This window comes from Danio rerio, chromosome 9 (genome assembly GCF_049306965.1).
Source record: "Danio rerio strain Tuebingen ecotype United States chromosome 9, GRCz12tu, whole genome shotgun sequence".
Taxonomy (NCBI): Eukaryota; Metazoa; Chordata; class Actinopteri; order Cypriniformes; family Danionidae; genus Danio; species Danio rerio.
The window spans coordinates 25,426,789-25,443,894 of NC_133184.1; the positions used below are offsets into that span (position 1 = coordinate 25,426,789).

Sequence of the window (17,106 nt, forward strand, 5' to 3'; positions counted from 1 at the left end):
TCTCTCAAATGCGAAATTGACAAAAAAGTAACAGCAAAAGCCTGATTAAATTGCTTAATTTGCATCTTAAAATTTGGCGTTTAGTATGGCAAACTAGTAATCAGCAATCTTGCGTCATTAAGATGATGTAATAAACGCTGATCGCTGAATAATAATATATCAAGTGCGCTTACTGTATCGCCTTAGTTGGCTTCATTTAATTATATAAATAAATTTTATGACATTTTTAGAAATATGAAGAGAAAATGGTCTGTCAGAAGTGGGATTCGAACCCACGCCTCCATTCGGAGACCAGAAATCCCATTTTACGGGAAGGTTTGAACCTTGAGTCTGGCGCCTTAGACCACTCGGCCATCCTGACAACTGATATTGTATTGACAAAAAGGTCATACATATTTAAAAGTCTGCCTGAGCTGCACTAGTTGTCTTTCAAAATTAATGCATAGAATAGAAAGGTGAGCGCCGAACCTTTTTTTAAAGGTTGCCTACCGGGTTTGTACACGCGACTCTTAAGCATTTTTAGCCTATTGTAAAATATGACACCAGTTTGTTATATGATCAAAATATAGACATACTAGCTGTTCATATACATTTTAGAAACCATTTCAAACAAGTGCACGTCACAGTTTTACAAAGTAAAAAATTATGTAAATCGATTTTTGCGCATGTGTATATCCCCGCTTATAGTCCGGGTTGCCAGATGTTCAGAGCATGTGACGGCTTATGATTGAATTGAAAAATTTTGCCACATTGGATTAAGTACTCTACAGGTTCCCATATTAGCAAAACTCGTCTCCTCCAACAGTTTAATCTCTTGTGGAGTATAAACATTTCAGTAAAAGCATTTCATTCAACTCAGCCAGTAAGTAATCCAAAGTGTACTTGAAAACTGCGGACTTGGCAACTCTACTTACAACACACTTAGCACGTGATCTGTTACTAAACGCTACAGGGGCGTGGCGCTTGATAACGTGCTTGATGTAGTTGGTTGTAGTATGTTATGACACCGTGAGTGAAACCGTAGAGATGTCTTTCTACCGAAACACCGTTTGGTTCCTGAAGGGTCTACAGGAATATACGAAGTAAGTCATCAGTTATACTTTTTACTTTAGTCTCTGCTTGCCCTACACTCTGATAAGCACAAGTCATATGAACGCTTCTTTTCTAAAATGTCACCCTCGGTAGTGTCTGCAGTAAAATAAAATTTGGTTACGTTAAACTGTCCTCAGGAGCGGTTATGAGGCGGCAGAGAGGCGCTTCACTCCGGCCGATCTGGATGTGAGCGTAAACGGCCGCTCGTTCATCATCACCGGGGCGAACAGCGGCATCGGTAAAGCCGCCGCCTACGAAATCGCCAAAAGAGGTGAGAAAACATGTCTTTGTAAATAAAGCACAATGACTACTACTGCCATTATAGCTGACCGTCGAAGGACCGAGCAGCTGTGAAGACCTTGTTCATTCATTCAATCAAAATCCTAACGAAAGGTTCAAAGCTTTACCAACAAAAGGAACGCAACAGTGACTCCTACTGGTAGATGAAGTGCAGTATTGAAGAAAATCAAAGCAATTCCAAGTTTATTTAAACCTTTTTGTTTTGCTTCAGGTGGGACTGTACACCTGGTATGCAGAAATAAAGATCGCGCAGAGGAGGCCAGAAAAGACATTGTGGAGCAAAGTAAAAGTGAGGTATATTTTCAAAGCCACAACTGTGCCATTTCAATAATTTTGTCATTTGTATCTAAAAAAAAACAAAAAAAAAACAGCGAGTTTGTGTCTCTCCTGTGCTTTCAGAATGTCCATGTTCACTTAGTTGACATGTCCAGCCCCAGGAAAGTGTGGGAGTTTGCCAGTGGTTTTTCTCAGAACCATAATCTACATGTTCTGGTAAATTAGAGTGTATACTGTATACATAATTAAGCAGACTTATTGTTGCTATATTGTGGTGGCCACAGCATGAAAGTGCTCAAACACTATGCAGTGATTGCTTTTTTTCATAAGTTATATCAAATTATTTCAACAGAAAGATCTTTTATCTACCTCTAAGTATCATATTTGTCTAGAGTGGTTTGCATTCATCATTACAACCATCGTAGTGTGTAAAATGTATGTATCATAAGTGTGTTATCAAGTTGTCTGTACTATTGGATTGTTTATCCACTTATTTATTACCATAGATCAATAATGCAGGTTGCATGGTCAATCAAAGAGAACTGACTGAGGATGGCTTGGAGAAGAACTTTGCGACAAACACACTTGGTATGAAAGTTAATTCATATTTTGATCACATCCTTACTTTTTTCCATATTGTGCGCCACAAAAGGTGGCATTCTATTTTGCCTATTTTATGATATTAGGATACCTTGGTTTTTACAGAGCTTTTAGTGTTACCTGTTACAAATGGAAAAATAAGAGATTGGCATGCATACTTTGTTTATTTTACAGGGACCTATATACTGACAACAGCACTGATTCCAACACTGAAGAGGTCAGAAAATCCCAGAGTGGTAAGTGAGAAGAAATGCATTCTCTTGTGCGTCTCAATGAATTATGTAGTAAAACCTGCCATTTGCACAATGCCACCTTATATTTCTTTATTCTTACATTTACACTCATAAAGTTTCCAGATATGCATGACTTTACTGACATGTTTGCAAGTTCATTATTCAAAAACAAATTTTCCCCAAAACTTTATACTTCAATTTAGTTATCTATTTCTTATATAATAATTCATTAGAGATTTCTGAAAATCCATTATTATCATTGTTTTAACAGATCACTGTGTCGTCTGGTGGAATGCTGGTTCAGAAATTAAATGTGGAGGACCTTCAGTTTGAAAAAAGTTCTTTTGATGGCACCATGGCTTATGCACAAAACAAGGTACTATTACAATTGTTTTTTGTTTTCCAGTGAGCAAACTTTGCTCTGTCTCTCACATTATACAAGTATACTATTATTTGAATCTATCTATGAGTAAATGTTGCTCTTATATTTTTGCTGGCTAACCAATTCAGTCCATTGCTGTTAACAATAATAGTGGCGCATAACAACAGGTTCCAGCAGCATCCCCGGCCTACCTTTGTTACAGTGATCATTATATTTTACACAGATGGAGCTGATTCACTGCATATATTGTTTTAATGAATTGTTGTTAACGGTAATTTAATTAAAGACGCCAGAGTTTTTAAGTGTTTGTGACCTTTTTCAGAGGCAACAGGTGATCATGACTGAACAATGGGCAACTCAGCACAAAGAAATTCACTTCTCCTCCATGCATCCAGGCTGGGCAGACACTCCAGGTGGGCAGCTTGTGTCTAAGTCATCCTCTTGTAGACTCTGTTTTATGGCAAGTCGTTTTAATGTTCAATCTATGGAAATTTACTACTATCTACTACGAATATGTTCTTCTACTTCTTTATTCGATACTAGTAAATTTTCCATTAAGTATACTACTGCCTGTACAATAGTGTACTTGCCTAAGAAAGTACTGCGCTGTATAAGGTAACTGGTTTATGGTTAGGTTTAGGGATCGTACCTACTTATTACCCTGTTTATGTAATGACTATGATAAGTACAAAGTATATAAATGAGGAACTGGACTAAAATAAAGTGCCACCAGTTGTTCTAGTATCTACTGATTAGCCTACTAGTAGCTAATCAAAAAGCACTAGTCTGTAACAAGTAAGCATCTAATTATTAGATTTGAGTGCCTAATGAAAAAGTACTAGTATCTAAAACCAGAACTAGTCAAAACAGTAGTTTAGTTATCATATAGTTGATTTCTTGACATATCCTCATACAGAAGTCAAAGACAAAAAATGGAAAGTCAGATGACAACAGAATAGTTACTATTTATTAGTGAAGTGTGTACTGGTATGCAATGACAAGCATTGCCATCTATTTAATAGGTAATATGGACTAATAGGTACTAATACATACTAAAACGGTTTACAGTATAATTGTTAAATGGTTTGCCATAGATGTCAAAGTTATCTTTTAATGTCAGCCACTAAAATTTTTCTTGCCCTTTTGACAGCTGTACGCTCATCCATGCCTGATTTTTATGAGAAAATGAAGAATAAGCTGCGCACTGAAGCGCAGGGTGCTGACACAGTGGTGTGGCTGGCCGTATCGGATGCTGCCAGCAGACAACCCAGTGGCCTCTTCTTTCAAGGTCAAGAAGCTTTTAATCTGAATTGCCACTTGTCATGTTGCAGAAGGCATGCTTTAATATTCTGTGCACATTAAACAACATGCCTCTGTACAGCAGACTACATGTCTCTTTAACAAATAACTAAAAATCTTTCAAAAACATTTACATCTGCAGACAGAAAAGCGGTTTCTACACATTTGCCTTTGGCCTTCTCCAAAACTCCTCCAGCTGAAGACCAGAAATTGATGAACCTGTTGGAGGAGCTGGCTGACAAATTCAAGAACTAATCAGTTGAGTTTCAAATTTCAGCAGCCAAATCTGAAGTGTACTCATCATTCCACTAAGAGACTGGTATTCATTCTTAATAATGGTAAGAATTGCAAAGATGTAACAAAAAGGATTAACCACAACAACCTGAATTGTTTGCTGGTGCTTATTTTCCAATATTCTGAAAATCTACACTCCTATTCATTACTCTACTCTATTAGTTGAGACACTAAAACACCCGTTTCTGCTAATGAAATGTTGGAATATGGAGTTTCTCAAGTAAAATGTCATCAATGTTGTTTACATGCATTGCACCTATTCATATTTGAAGCATCAATGTTAAAGCTGCTTTTTTGTTTTTTCAGAAAATTGTTAAAAATGAAGTACAACAACGTTTGCACTGTTGATTAATCAGACAACTTTTGCAATCTCTAAATAACCAAAGATTTTATTCCTAAATCTAAACCTGCTATTTCAAAATTGAATCAGTTTTAAATTGGCCTCTTGCTGGCCTAAAAAGTGATTTCAAGACTGAATAGCTGCGTAAGACATACTAGTCATATTATCATGACAATATATCACTGTGTGAACAAATATCATATTGAATAAATAAATAAATATTATAGATTATGTGTTTGTCCCGCATCCACATGTTTCTCAAATTTACTAACTCATTAATAACTAGAAAATATAATTATTAATTAAAAAAATATATATATTTTTAATGCCAATGTGTGGCTATTGATATGTAGTTTTTGTAATTAAAAAAAAAAATTAAATGAACAATATAATTTGGGGCAATTTTACATTTGTAGTAACATATATGTACTTCAGAAAACAACTTGAATCCATGTGTTAATTGTGTATGTTGAAACTAAACCGGAGGAATTGTATACTAGGAATACAAACAAGCTTTTTAATACATGGTGAACATTGTCATTATTAGCATTTATACAATTGGTCAATTTTATTTGTGATCAGGATGCAATAAATTGATCAAAAGTGACAGTATGGCCCTGTTGAACATCCCATTCTCACAGAATTCTATAAAAAATGCAGTTTACATAAAAATTTAAACAGGACACCCATTTTAATTTTTTATTTGATCAACAAATCATGTGCATTTAATGATTTCTGAAGGATCATGACTTTCATAAATGACAATTTAAAGAATAGAAAACCTCATAAATGATGTCTTGGTGAGCATAAAAGCGTTAAAAGATTTTTCGAAAATCCTTACTCGCCTTACAGGTGTGAACAGCACTGTACTTTTCAAATGAACTTTATAAATAATACAAAATAAAACCCTTTCATTAAATAAATCCTTACAAAACCCTAGTTTAAAATTCAACCTCTGCATTTGCAAATAATTGTCACTCCCGCTGTTTATCTCTGTGCTTTGTAAACAAGTAGTGTTTTTCATATTGTGTAATGCCCAAATCAAGCTAAAGGAAACTCACTTTGTAAAGTCACTGTGGGTCAATATATGCATTTATGCCTGATGGCAATCAAATTATGTTTTAAACCACCATCACATTTTCTGAGCCAATGATGAACCAAATACAACAGAGTTTCTACAGTAATAAGATGTATATGAAACATCAGCTTTAATCAGATCAAACACAATGTTATTACAATGAAGCATCACTGAACTTTTACCCTGTATGAACAACAATATTTGTAAATATGTGCATGTTTAATTATCCTGGTAAAGTTACTGGTATTAAAATACCAGTAAAATTAAGTGCTTACATTTACAAAGTCAAACAGATTAGTGGATCATGACCAAGAGGCAATAGTGGATGTTTTTTTCCAATGCCTAAACCACTGATTGAGGTGCAGTAAAGGCACTTGAATATAAAAACACTTCCAGCATGCTTTAATGCAATAACACAGGGATTTCTTGATGACAAAATGAATGCAGATATTTTTACACACAACATAAAACAGGTTTATATCAATATAAACAACCTGAAATGAGCAGATTTAGACAACAATATTTACACATTGGTTACCATAACCCACGTGCACATGCACAAATACATACTGTACAAACGCACATGCTGAATTCAAAGTCATGATATCCTTGAGTTTTTCCTGCGTGAGATGAATCCAACCACGGGAAGTGACCTAACCTCCGAACATTCTTCACAAACATGATTCTCGGTTCAGGTTCAGCTCTGGTTCACTGATGCTTGCAGATGATTTAGATGATTCTCATGACACAACTGGAGTCATGTCCCATAGCTGCATGAACACACACCACACTCAATCTACAGCCACACTTCACTTGATCAAGAGCATATACACAGGGTGTCCTCAGAGTCTTAAAAAGTATTTAATCAATGTAGAAAAATTTAAGGCCCTTAAAAAGTATCAAAGTTTTAAATGCTATTTTTTAAGGTATTCAATGTTATATCATTTTTGATCATGCAATGTATGGTTGTATGCTAAAGTTTGCCTGAATTAAATCTGCGAATATCAGGATGCTGTGTAGTTTATGAAATCAATAAAATCCTGCTAGATTTGACGTCATGCTGCTTCGTTTAATCCAGTAACCAAAACAGCACTATTCTGCAGATTTCAGCAGTTCTATAGGTTTGCTAGATTTAATAGATTTTTAATAATGTTTTAGTTTTGGATTAGTTTCTTACATTAATATTTAGCAAATATACTGCAAGTTAAAATCGTGCCACTGTTTCCGGCTGAAACCTAATGTGGTTATAAGGTTTTAAAATGTATGAAAAAGTCTTAAAAAAGGTCTTACAAGGTATTAAATTTTACTCTCTGATTCCTGTATACTCTGATACAGGCTTATTGCTACAGAGTAATTAACTGTTTATATATAATTCATGTTTCACAGAAGTTTTTGATTATTAAACTGGTATTCAACCATTAAAATGCAGAGAAAAAAAATTGTAAATAAAGAAATCCAGAAACATTTGTGAGATGAATGACTGACCTTAATGACTTTGTCTGTGCCGGAGGTGAGCAGCCAACCTCTGGTTGGTTCATACTGCATATGTACGATGCTGTGCTTGCTGTCATGGAACGTGGCAGTGGGTGCCCTTCTGAACAACAACAAAAGCTTTGGGTGATTCTACTATTAAAGACACACAAATTTAAGATGGTGTGAATCTGACTTACTCCTCATCTGTAATCAAGTCATGACAACTGTCACAAACCCGCACCTCAAACTCAAATCCCATGAGAGGAATTGTGGAACGTTTCGAGGAACACTTGCCACACACGGCCTGGCCACATTTCCTACAATGATGCTGAAAAAAAACAGTAAAATCATGGTGCTTCATATGGTATATCAGACTGCAAAACTATTATTAAACTAAATGAAAACAATTAAAATTCATGTTTCCTGTAGGTTCATTCATCAATAGACATCTATCTAAAATTATGACACCACTTTTGTGATAGAGTTAACCCATTTTAGTTCTATTCTATAAACTACATACATTTTTATTCAAATTCATAGTAATGTATTTAATTTTTATTTATTTTTTTGCATTAAATAATTATAAAGACCCAATGTTTAAATAATTTTAGGCAAAATAATTCCAACTTTGGGTGACGCAGTGGCGCAGTAGGTAGTGCTGTCGCCTCACAACAGAAGGTTTCTCATTTAAGCCTCGGCTGGCCACAGTTGGCCTTTCTGTGTGGAGTTTGCATGTTCTCCCTGCAGTCGCATGGGTTTCCTCCGGGTGCTCCGGTTTCCCCTACAGTTCAAAGACATGCGGTACAGGTGAATTGGGTAGGCTAAATTGTCCGTAGTGTATGAGAGTGTGTTTGTATGTTTCCCAGAGATGGGTTGCGGCTGAAAGGGCATCTGCAGCGTAAAACTTGCTGGATAAGTTGGTGGTTCAACCGGATTAATAAAGGGACTAAGCTGATAAGAAAATGAATGAATTCCAACGTTTTAACTTCAGAAGAGTTTGAAAACAATATTTGATTAAAGAACCTCTCAACAAAACATTTGTTTATCGAACTAATTGACATTTCCAGGAAAAACACTTTAAATTACAGTATTTCTTTTTATTTAAAATTGAGAAGAGATGTTATCAGATAAACTAACATTTAACTCAAATGCATAGCTGCTAAATCAAGAGAAACTTTCAAATTATCTCTTTTTTTCCCTAACTATGCACTTTGAGGATAGTAATCCATTTAATCAGTAGGGCTGCATTAAAATAATTTAACGAGAGTGAAGACATTAATTTAAAAAAAGAAAATACAAATCCTAAACTTTTCAATTGTACTCAATATTATTCTATAAAAGATCTTATTTTATACTTCCCAACTAAACATACCTAGCTTCAAATTTTATTATGATCTATATTCGTGCTGTACCTGCCGCAAGCCAATTTTCTTACTGTCCCACATCTGTTTGAAATTCCAGAAGAAAGGCTGTTCACACTTCTGACACGAGTCACTGTCAAGCCACTCTGGGGTCTAAGACACAGAACAGACATGCTCAAGCTATCTGAACAGACACATGTAACATAAATGGCACACATTCTGTTGTTAGTCCGCTTTGTGCTAAACGCTTCATTCATCACTAGGATTCTCTCACCTCTTGTCGAGTGACATCCATATTCCAGATAACGATTCCCCCATCTGAGCCACAGGAAATGAGCTGACGAGTGTGAGGAGCGTAACACAAACCCTGCACTTTATCACTGTCACACACAGACAAATTGCAGGACATGACAAGCTTGACTTACTTATCCTTCTCTCAAACACAAGACAACAATTCAAACCTACTTGTGGCCCTGCAGTTCAATGGCTGTTCCTTTTCGGCCTCCAATGTCCCACATGATGATTGAATGATCTGAACTTCCAGAAAATAAAACCCTTTGTACGGGATCCCAACACAAGGCCGTAACATTGCCTGCACGCATAATTACACACATAAATCTGTCAACAATATGGTCATTTGCCGGATCAGTTGTAGTGTGCATTTTACCATTAAACAGTATTGTGTGGATGTATCCATAAATATTAAAATACTTGTGCTTTTAAAAAATCTCTGCAAAGTGGTGGTTTGTAGATCTACAAAAATATGTTTAAATTTTACTGAACAAAGTGATTGTCTCCCAAAAGAAAAAAAAATGTTTTGAATTATCTGAAACAAGTTGTATGTAATTCATGTTACTTTGTGAAAATGTACTTATACTTTTTTGTTTAATTTGCATAATGCCAGCCTTTGGTCTTTATTGGGTTGATATAGTAAAATCTGTTACTGTTCGTATTCCTGTGTTCACAAGGATGCCCAATCTGAAGCTAAAATTAAGATGACAGGTAATGATAAATAGTGTTTAGCCATCTGACCAATCAGAGCAGAGTAGGCTCTCAGAAAGGAAAGGTTTACAGAGACCTATTTTTTAACCTGTTTTATTCACTTTCCAAAAAAAAAAACAAAGCTGCAATGTATATAATGAGAAAAGTTTTTGAACTTTTGGATTTAAACATTTTTGGGACAATTTAGGCAGAAAAACAATGTTATAGCAGAGTCAGTTATCATCCACGCCACCAGGGGACGACATCCACAATGGAATGATAAGAGGCAGTCATTTAAATTTTAATTATTGGTGCATTTTGGACAATAAGCTGATTTGTGCTCCCCACCTGCTTTAACTTATGAGTAATTAATTATTTATAAACCTGTTTGTTGCTTGCTAGGTTGCTAGGTTTTAGGCAACTTCTTTGCTGATCTTCCATGAGTTTGTTGCTTAAATGTTTGCTTTTGACACAAGGCCATATTTCTTAGTAAAGGTAACCATCTGAATTGGTTAAAAAAAAAACCTAAATGTAACAGGGTAAATGATGAAAGTGCTAATTCCTTTGAAAAAAATCTATTTCATCATGTGTCTTACTGTTGCAGTGTGCTGTCTGTGTAAGCACCTGTGTGGCCTTTAAATGTGGTGACCAGGCTGCAGTTGTCCTGTTCCAGCTTTAGGATTGTCACTTGCCCAGAATGATCTCCCACGAAGGCATGTCTGGTTTCCACATCAAATCTTACACAGACTGTCAAGAAGCACAAGCTGTAAAAGTCCTGAACCCCCACCAGAATCTAAGCTATCTAAATGATTACTGTAGAGATGCACCTGAGAAAAAAATGAAGTTTACAGCCCAAAGTGTTGCAGGAATGGTGTCTGAACTTGGAGGAAAAAAAATATTTGACTTAATAATGAATGTTCAATTAACAACTAAAATAAGGTCTGTTTTAAACATAAGTTGATGATACCACAGCATAAACTGCCCATGAGCTACTTTTGTAGAACTGCTACACATTTCTAAATTTTAATTACATTAAAATATTATTAATTTTGTGTGCACTACAGAACAAAACATTAAAGTAATTTAATCCCTAATGTTCTTCAGACATTGTGCTCTCTACAGAAGCAAGTTTCTACCACATATTGTCATATTTTACAGGATGTAACCCAAACTGGTTTTGAGCATGAGGGTGAGTAAATGTTCAGTCTCTTTATCTAGGTATATTAGTAATATTATTGTGCATACTTTACATTTAAGTTAATTATTTGTGTTTTTATTGATATGATTGGAAAGATGGGCAATTGTATAAGACAGCTTATTACCTATAATAAGCAACATAATAAAGTCAATTTAATCTTTCATCAAAGGGCAGAGTTATCTGCAAACATTGAAAGCTAGACTAATTCATGACCATAATTTATAATGTCTGGTTATAAATAGGCATGTATTGTGGACTGGTGTATGAATGGATACTGTAGTCCAGACACCCATGCTGTGGTCCTGTATGTGCCCAGCTGCTGTCCGCTCTCCGAGCAGTGCCACGTAAAGCTCTTGTCCTGACCTGTGCTTAGAACCCACTCCATCTCTAAGACAAACAGCACCACGGTCACGCCACCCTGATGAGCTAACACAAACAAGAGACAAAAGACAATGAGCAAAGCACAGACAGCTCACTTTACTACATTCAAAAATTCAAGCATGCTCTCCCATTCAAACTAATACAAAACAGAGCAACTAATGACACAATTTCAGGAACAAACCACCACACTCAAAATCACAGCCATTATTGCACTGCCCTCTGTGTATCAATAATGCTATCAATTTTCTGTGCTGGGATAGGCCATGCGTTTTAAAGAAGGTTAGCTTGTCAATTCAGGCCCTAATGAGACATTGTAACTGTGAGATGAACGTTCAGAATAGGTGCCTTTTGTTCTTTGGTTGCTGATATATTGAAGAAACTAGAATATCAATCATCTGCATTTTCTCACATAGCATGGACCTAAAGGATAGGTCACCCCGCATAAAGATTATTTGAAATCATTTTTTGTTTCTTTGTAGGTAGGATAGGAAAGAACATTTGAATGTATAATTATAAACCACAAGGGGAAATCCAAACAAAAGACCAAACAAATTAAGGGTATCAACAGAATAAATAAATTTTTCTGACAATTCAAATCAAAGGAGAAGATAAATGTGATAACAACTCTACATGTTCATTTTATTAATGTTGAGTTAAACATGAAAAGCGATACTAGATTTGTGACTTACCCTGATATGTCCGAGCAGGAGTCATTTGGTTGTAGTCTTCTGACAGAACAAACTCCTGCAAAGAGAAGCTCCTGTCTTAATGAACCTTAGTAGGTGTAAGAGAACCGCAGCAGCTGCACTTTGTGATTGGAAATAATAATAATTTGACATACCGACACAGTGCCATTTTCCAACCCTACGGAGATCCTCCTTGTCTCTGGGTTAAATGACATGCATGAACATGCAACTGCAACATAAGAAAGAGAATCAATATCTGTTTCATAAAATCCACCGAGCAGCAGTAAACTTTAAACACACTCACTCAAATAAAGTCACCTCTTAAAAAGTCAGCAAAAGTTAACTAGAAAGTAAGTAAACAATGTGGCCGTCAGTGCTGAGAAATGAAACTGTCTGAACCTGCAAATGAGCTGAACTTCATGTCTAAACTAGTTTCACTTCACATTTCACACTTTTATAGTAAAATTCCTGAAGTTCTGTGGTTACCTGTCCCATAACTCTCAGCCATATCAAGCTCAGGTACCCAGAAAGCTGCCTAGAAACTCAAATTTCAAAGTACCATAGCAGTTGCCATCCACAATTACAGCTTTTTTTTTTTTTTAAAGAAGTTGCTTATACATTTAGGTAGTTGCTGTTTTTGGGGCCTAACTGCAATATACTGTTGCGTAAAAGGCTTTTTTTTTGGCAGTTGACAACTTTAAGACTAAACATACTATATGTTTGCTTTTTTCTAATCCTTTTTTCACCAATCTATTTTGACTGCTGAAGTAAATTAACAAAGCTTAAGGATAAATCCCACGATGATAAGTTTCTGTTTGACAAAACCAAAGCAGATCAATCAGGCTTTGTTTGGTACAGCAAAATCACATGGATTAAAACATACTCATGAGTCTGCCTAAGATTAACAGATTAAAGTACATGAAAAATGTAAACATTTACACAGCAAGAAGAAAAAAAACATCCATGACAATAGACAACCAAAAAGAGTAATAAAACATAATAAAAATGTTGGTGCACTGCAAACTTAGACTTTACCAAGCAAGCGAATAAACCTAATAAGCCTAATGCTATAGAAAGCAGTGTTTTTGGCAGAAAATAACAGGAATAAATGTTTTAAAAGTGGTGATCAATGGTGGATCAAAGGCACATAATACTCAACCAAACAAAAGCAGCTTGTATATTCAAACCAGGTTTCTAATTTTAGACTTGTTTTTCATACGATGTTACTACTCTAGCAAAATTGCCAGAAGCTGTGTTGGGCTGAAAACTCACCAGGCATTGTGTGATAGACACTGGGCCAATACTGTCCACTGTCCCTCTTCAACCACACACGGATTGTCCTAAAACAAATTAAAATAAATAAGCTTGATTACAAAATTTACATGAAGGTACACACAACATACATTGTGTTAGCAAAGTGGCAAGCAAAACAATGCACAAATTACCAGGAGTAATTATAAGCAAGTAACATAATTGTAAGCAAGTATACATGTCTGCTTGAGATCGATCTCTAAATCACTTTAAATCACCAGACACAATAAGACCACAAAAGGAGCTAAAATTGTGGCTGGGATCAGCGATGCCAACATCATAGGATGGGCCGTATGCATTCTGTATTTTGAAAAGTATGAATGAAAAACAGGGGCGAGGTAGTGGCGCAGTAGGTAGTGCTGTCGCCTCATAGCAAGAAGGTCGCTGGGTCGCGGCTCAGTTGGCATTTCTGTGTGGAGTTTGCTTGTTCTCCCTGCCTTCACGTGGGTTTCCTCCGGGTGCTCCGGTTTCCCCCAGAGTCCAAAGACATGCGGTACAGGTGAATTGGGTAGGCTAAACTGTCCATAGCCTGTGAATGAGTGTGTGTGGATGTTTCCCAGAGATGGGTTGCGACTGGAAGGGCTGGATAACTAAACTTGCTGGATAAGTTGGCGGTTCATTCCACTGTGTCGACCCCGGATTAATAAAGGGACTAAGCCGACAAGAAAATGAATGAATGAAAAACACTTTTTTTGAAGTGTGTTAAATGATTTTTGAATGTGTTAACAATTTAAAACTATTAACTGTTCATTGGTCTGAAGTAAACACCATAACATGTTCTGTCTTGTTAAAGAACAAAAGTATGAAGCAAGAGTAAGATATCTTTGCAATAGGGCCCCTACTATCTCACACTTTAACCACATGTTTTGCTATTTTCACCCTTCAAATGTAAAATAAGATGCTTTCTCACCCACTGCATTTCACCATGTACTGACTAACATACAAGCTCTCCTGTCTGGTTACAGAAGTCAACATGGGTCTGACATTGACCTCTGTTGCACTTTTAGAGTGCTTATTTGCCTGAACAGAAGGTGTGCTTGCAAAGTCAGTCATATGACACTCAGTACTCTGAACTGTGAAACATCTCAGTTTGAACTGGAGTTCTGAATTCAAAGTAAATATCTAAGATTCATTCAGGTTGGTTCAATGATTCCATAGATAACCTTTTTTGTATGTTACACTGTTACAGCATTGGATGTCCACAAGCAAATATCTGTACGTTTAATAATGTTGTAAACAATATTTTTTAAACAGACCACTTATTTTAGTTTATTTATTTTAGTTTATATTTTTTATATTTTTTTTTATGTTAACAAGGACTAGGTTTTAGCCAAAAAAAAAAATCTAAAGATTCTACGAGAGAAAGTATTTTCTATTATACTATATATTTTTCTTTCAAAAAAACTGTAAAAGTATGCAAGTCAAATTTTATATTATACACAGGGACTGCTACCCAGTTTTGAGGAAAACACGATACAGCGGGGTTAGTTGCAACAGGGTGTTATAATTAAGCCAGACACTGTTGGACACTGTTTAAACAAACAAAACAATTTTTGAATGTAATGTTGAGAACTTTTAAAAAATAAAATGTTTTTTTAATTGAAAATATTTAACAGATTTTTTTTATTTTGCTAATGATGCAAATAAATGCAGTGTATAATAATGGATAATAAAGTACTGAGGAAATATTCATTTATTCATTCATTTTCTTTTCAGCTTAGTCCCTTTATTAATCCGGGGTCGAAACAGTTGAATGAACCGCCAACTTATCCAGTAAGTTTTTATGCAGCAGGTGCCCTTCCAGCCGCAACTCATCTCTGGGAAACATCCACACACACACACTCATACACTACGAAAAATTTAGCCTACCTAATTCACCTGTACAGCATGTCTTTGGACTGTGGGGGAAACAGGAGCACGCGGAGGAAACCCACAGGATTGCACGGAGAACATGCAAACACACAGAAACACACACTAGAAATAGTAACATTTTTACTCCTGGCACTTTTGGCAATACTACACAGAAACCATAGATCCCGTCGTCACACTTTCAGTGCTCATTTGTTCTAACCCCATTACTTTGTTTAATATTTGGCCAAAACCAAAAAGTGTTACTTTGTGCCCCTCTCTCCTCTATGTCTTAAATAATAATTTAATAATTTAAACAAATGTGCCTATAGTTATTTTCAACCAAATCCTTTCTTCATAAATCTACTAACACTTTTTAAACATTAAATCATTTTCCTCACAATATTGCTGATCTATCATTTCCTCAGAACACTGAACTGTTTTTCATAATTTTAATCAAATATGTTATAGAATAAACAAAACAATAACAGCCTAAAGCTATTTCTTTTTGATTAACAGCATTACTAATGGACATTACTTAATAATAAGTTATTATTCTTCTAACCTTTCCATAATTAATGTAAACGAAACTGGCAGGGGTGTTTTTCGTCCACAGCCTGTACCTTACTGATTGAAATAAGTGATTCCTTCATCAAATTGTTTTTTTGTTATATTTTTCAGTAGGTTATATAAGGTTATATATAATGAAATACTCAACAGCCCAGAGCTAAAAGCGTTCTGCTTTTGTCAGTGTTTTTAGGCAGGAAAGGAAAAGGTAGTCACGCGCTTCAGAAATATGCTTCAGTGCAGCGCTTCAACACATTAAACACACACATATACAAGTTATATACTTATTATTATTATCAAATTAATTTACATTACCTGTCTAAAGTCAGTTGGAGATTATACTCTTATATACACCAATTGTCGTTTATTTAGCATCAGACAAGCGTGCCTAATCTGTATTCCACGACAGTACTTAACATGTCACATTTTATATTACAGTCTACTTATTAAGATGTCAGCGGCGCTTATAAGATTACCGTCTGTAGTGCGCACTGCAATGTAAGTCATTGTTTTGGGTTTCTAATCAAACGTGTTCTGACCTGTCTTGAGATACGCTGATAACGCCGTCCTCTTTGGGGATGATCACAGCCGTGTTCACCACATCTTGAAAACCCTCGATCTTGCTCAGCAGGACGGGCTTGCGTGTCTGCGGGCGGGGATGAATCTCTGCCGCCATGGCGCCGTAGTTTGTCCGACACCTGAAGCCTCTTTCGGCAGCATAACACAGACCTGCAGCGCGGTGAAATGCGGTCAGAGTCAGAGATGCTGCAGGTCAGCTGATTTACCTCTCAGCCTGTTCTGTTTACAGTCACACGCGATCTATATACCACGATGCTTACGGTCTGCTTTCAGCTCCCATAGACGCAGACGATCCGACTTCGGAGTAAATCACAGATGAATGCGTTTGCGATGTGCAGCGTTGACGCAGACGAATGCCATACTTGTAAAACCGGAAGTTTTTTCTCTCTTTTTATTTACATATGGTTATGTTAACATCACATACTTTGGTTCATTGCACCATTGCACCTACAATGCTGTTTGCTCAAATGAAACGATTAAATTAATCATTATGTTAGATTAGTTATTAGTTTTTGTTTTTTTTTTTTTTACTTTTGGGTAAATAATAAAACCCACAAAGTGGAAATTGTTCTATTTATAGTAAGGCCTTATCATGTGTATTCCGACACCACAGAATCAGGCTACTGTACATCCTCCAGTGACAGTCTACAAGAAACCATCACAACCCTGTTATTGACTAGTTATAATCTCTGTAGAGTGCTGTTAATTTGGTTGACTTATTTATTTACACATATATTACTTACACATTGGATTACTTAAAATGATTACAAATCAGTAATATAATCTAAATTACAATATTTAGTTAATGTATTCTGATTATACAAAAG

At 35.8% G+C, this 17,106-nt stretch overlaps 2 protein-coding genes and 1 non-coding gene across 3 annotated transcripts; 1 reads left to right on the top strand and 2 right to left on the bottom strand.

Moving 5' to 3' along the window:
- Positions 1 to 251: 251 nt before the first annotated feature.
- trnal-caa (transfer RNA leucine (anticodon CAA)) lies at positions 252 to 361 on the bottom strand. Its single transcript has 2 exons — positions 324 to 361; positions 252 to 297 (listed from the first exon to the last, which is right to left on the bottom strand). It is a non-coding gene; the product is annotated as a tRNA-Leu (tRNA).
- Positions 362 to 1,022: 661 nt separating this feature from the next.
- Positions 1,023 to 5,049, top strand: dhrs12 (dehydrogenase/reductase (SDR family) member 12). The gene is given in 10 exon segments (NM_001076557.1): positions 1,023 to 1,082; positions 1,230 to 1,363; positions 1,604 to 1,686; positions 1,792 to 1,884; positions 2,175 to 2,256; positions 2,443 to 2,504; positions 2,773 to 2,877; positions 3,206 to 3,296; positions 4,034 to 4,171; positions 4,325 to 5,049. Coding segments are annotated over 10 exon segments (957 nt in total). The 5' UTR covers positions 1,023 to 1,026; the 3' UTR covers positions 4,438 to 5,049.
- A 958-nt stretch (positions 5,050 to 6,007) lies between these two features.
- wdfy2 (WD repeat and FYVE domain containing 2) lies at positions 6,008 to 16,595 on the bottom strand. The gene is given in 12 exon segments (NM_205745.1): positions 6,008 to 6,664; positions 7,380 to 7,488; positions 7,565 to 7,695; positions 8,780 to 8,881; positions 9,003 to 9,108; positions 9,194 to 9,320; positions 10,334 to 10,446; positions 11,183 to 11,333; positions 11,978 to 12,032; positions 12,130 to 12,203; positions 13,247 to 13,314; positions 16,240 to 16,595. Coding segments are annotated over 12 exon segments (1,203 nt in total). The 5' UTR covers positions 16,377 to 16,595; the 3' UTR covers positions 6,008 to 6,634.
- Between the last annotated feature and the right edge of the window lie 511 nt (positions 16,596 to 17,106).